Source organism: Chrysochloris asiatica, unplaced genomic scaffold (assembly GCF_000296735.1).
Source record: "Chrysochloris asiatica unplaced genomic scaffold, ChrAsi1.0 scaffold00072, whole genome shotgun sequence".
NCBI classification, from domain to species: domain Eukaryota; kingdom Metazoa; phylum Chordata; class Mammalia; order Afrosoricida; family Chrysochloridae; genus Chrysochloris; species Chrysochloris asiatica.
Window position 1 is genome coordinate 10,846,441 of NW_006408590.1, and position 3,819 is coordinate 10,850,259.

Sequence of the window (3,819 nt, forward strand, 5' to 3'; positions counted from 1 at the left end):
ACGTGCAAAGACCCAGAGTTAGAAAACCAAAAGGGAAGAACATACTCAACATTTGTCAAGCTGGAAGAACTGGAAAAAAAAATTAAGTCTTGATTTGAACTATTGAAGGATTCTGTGGGCAAAATATTGAATGATGCAGAAAACATCAAAAGAAGATGGAAGAGAGTCCGGGTGGCACTAGCAAACTGAGTGGTTTTATGATTGCAGCTCGGAGACCAGTAGTGCTGGCAGCATGACTGACCAACTGACTGAAGAGCACATTGCAGAAAATAGTTCCACATCCTATGTAAAAAAAGCAAAACCAGAATAAAATGGAAATGTCTTCATCAGATTCTGTTTATAGAATTCAAAGAAGCCTTTTCACTATTTAACAAGGATGGTGATGGAACTATAACAACAAAGGAATTGGGAACTGTAATGAGGTCTTTTGGGCAGAATCCCACAGAAGCAGAATTACAGGACATGATTAATGAAGTAGATGCTAATGGTAATGGCACAATTGACTTGCCAGAATTTCTAACAATGATGGCAAGAAAAACGAAAGACACAACCAGTGAAGAAGAAATTAGAGAAGCATTCTGTGTGTTTGATAAGGATGGCAATGGCTATATTAGTGCAGCAGAACTTTGTCACATGATGACAAAACTTGGAGAGCAGTTAACAGATGAAGAAGCAGATATTGATGGCGATGGTCAAGTAAACCTTGAAGAGTTTGTACAAATGATGACAGCAAAGTGAAGATGTTGTACAGAATGTGTTAAATGGAACAAAATTGTTTATTTGCCTTTTCTTTGTTTGTATCTTATCTGTAAGAGGTTTCCCCTTCCTGTCAAAGGAATATGCATGTATAGTAATTAGGACTTCATTCCTCCATGTTTTCTTCCCTTATCTTACTGTCATTGTCCTGAAGCCTTAATTTAGAAAATTGATCAAATAACATGTTGCATGTGGCTTACTCTGGATAGATCTAAGCCCTTTTGCACATTTCAACTTAGATGGAGTTGATCAAATGGGGGAACATGTGGGTTATGCCTTTTTTTAAGTAGTTTTCTTTAGGAACTGTCAGCATGTTGTTGTTGAAGTGTGGAGTTGTAACTCTGTTTGGACTTTGGACAGTCAATAATATGTACTTAAAGTTGCATTATTCCAAAATGGGTGTATTATCCAGGTACCTGTACACTGTTTTTTTGTACTGCTGGTCTGGTACCAGAAACATTTGATTTTGTTATTTGCTTTTTAAACTTTGTTTAGCCACTTAAAGAAAATCTCCTTTGGCACAATTTGCCTCAAATCCATTCCAAGTTGTATATTTGTTTGACAATAAAAAAAAAAATTACAATAAAAACAAGAGAAGATGGAAGAAATACACAGAATCACTGTACCAAAAAGAAATGGTTAATGTTCAACCATTTCAAGAGGTAGCATATGATCAAGAGCCAGTGGTACTGAAGGAAGAAGTCCAAGGTGCATTGAAGGCATTAGAAAAGATCAGTTACTCCAATAATTGATGGAATACAAATTGAAATAGTTCAACAAACTGATGTAGCATTGGAGGCACTCACTCAAATATTTCAAGAAATCTGGAAGACAGCTACCTTGCCAACTGATTGGAAGAGATTATTTATGCCTATTCCAAAGAGAGATGACCCAATGGAATACATAAATCACCATATAATATCAGTAATATCACATACAAGTAAAACTTGGCTAAAAATAATTTAGAAATGACTACAACAGGGAACTGCTAGAGGTTCAAGTCAGATTCAGACAAGGGTGTGGAACTAGGTTTATCGCTGCTGATGTCAAATGGATCTTGGCTGAAAGCAGATAATACCTGAAAGATGTTTACCTATGCTTTCTTGATTATGCAAAGGCTTTTGATTGTGTGGATCATGACAAGCTATGGATAAAATTGTGAAGAATGGGTATTCCAGAACACTTAATTATGTTCATGAGAAACCTGTACATAGACCAAAAGGTAGTTGTTTGAACATAACAAGGGGACACTGAATGGTTTAAAATCAGGAAAGGGAAATGCTAGGTTTGTATTCTTTCACCATACTTACTCAGTCTGTATGCTGAGCAAATAATTTGAGAAACTGGATTATATGAAGAAGAAGGTGGCATCAGGATTGGAGGAAGACTCATTAAAAACTTGTTATATGCAGTTGATACAACCTTGCTTGCTGGAAGTGAAGAGGACTTAAAATTACTTACTGATAAAGATCAAATATCACAGCCTTTTAGTAAAGAAAACAAAAATACTTACCACTGGACCAATAAAAAACATTATGATAAATGCAGAAAAGATGTAAGTTGTCAAAAGACTTCATTTTCTTGGATCCATGATCAACATTCATAGAAACAACAGTCCAGAAATCAAATGATATATTGCATTAGAAAAATCTGCTACACAAGATCTCTTTAAAGTGTTCAAGAGCAAAGATGTCACTTTGAGGACTAAGGTGCACCTGATCCACCCAAGCCATGGCATTTCCAACACCTCATATGCACATGAAAGTTGAATAATTAATAAAATAGACTGTAGAAGAACTGATGCATTTGAATTACGGTGTTGGAGAAGAATATTTTAAGTACCATGAACTGCCAGAAGAACACACAAATCCGTGTTGAAAGAAGTACAGGCAAAATGCTCCCTGGAAGCCAAGATGGCTAGACTTCATCTCTCATACTTTGGACATATTGTTAGGAGGAACCAGTAGTTAGAGAAGGCCACCATACTTGCTAAACTGGAAGGACTGTGAAAAAGAGGAAGACTTCCAATGAAATGGATTGGCACAGTGGCAGCATCAATGGGCTCAAGCTTAACAACTATTGTGAGCATAGTACATGACTGGGCAGTGTTTCGTGCATAGGTTGCTATGAGTTGGAACTGACTCAATGGCACCTAACAACAACAGTGTTTTCCTAGGAATATATATATATATGTGTATGTATGTATGTATGTATGTGTGTATGTATGTATATATATTTACTTAACCTATTTTTGAATTGATATTTCCTAAGTCATTTGAACTGTAAAGTCACTGGTTCAAGCTCACCAGCTGCTCCTTGGAAACCTTATACAGGGTCACTATGGGTTGGAATCTCTTTATTATTTTTTCTTTTCATTGTTGGTTCACTGTTTGTTTATTCTCTTTTGTTTTATTTTGTGTGTTTGTGTATAGGAAAGGCTTTCTCTTTTCAATACAGTAGGAGACAGAAATCATACCCATATAGCCCAGCCACAACTGTACCCTCTGCAGCTCTCACCCACTGACCAAGAGTCAATACCAGCTCCTATATCACTTGATCAATGATAGACAGCAGCCAACACCAGTCAAGTCCACTCTAAACTGAGGTGCACAAATGGCAAATGAGAATGGTGCATAGGCTCCCATTCTCTAACTACACCCACAGGAAACAGTTAGTGAGAGCCTAAGAACAACTCAACATACAATCATTAATTAAATACAAACATGAAAACCCCACAATGCCTCAGAGACAACAGACCAGTTTAGTGCACACGAAGAAACAAAGAGAATGGTTCACACAAATGACCAAGATGTAGAGCCAGAAAATGTTTCTGAGGAATAAAAGGTGATGGAACTAACTAAAAATGAATTCTAAAAAACGATATTTAGGTACCTTCAAAAGATTGATAGAAAGATTGAAAAAAGGAAGGAGAACACAATAAAAACTTCTGAAGAATTCAGGAAAACACTACAAGAACAAACAGGTAAAATAAATGCACATTTTGAAACTATACAAAACTTGTAATTAATCCAGAAGATTAATATTAAGACCTCAGAAATGGAC

At 36.3% G+C, this 3,819-nt stretch overlaps 1 protein-coding gene across 1 annotated transcript; it reads left to right on the plus strand.

The window, feature by feature from the left end:
* Nucleotides 1–232: 232 nt before the first annotated feature.
* Nucleotides 233–738, plus strand: LOC102822966 (calmodulin-like). Its single transcript, XM_006864888.1, has 2 exons — nt 233–272; nt 344–738. The coding sequence occupies exons 1-2, from the start codon at nt 233–235 to the stop codon at nt 736–738; spliced, it is 435 nt and encodes a 144-aa protein (XP_006864950.1).
* The last annotated feature ends 3,081 nt before the right edge of the window (nt 739–3,819 follow it).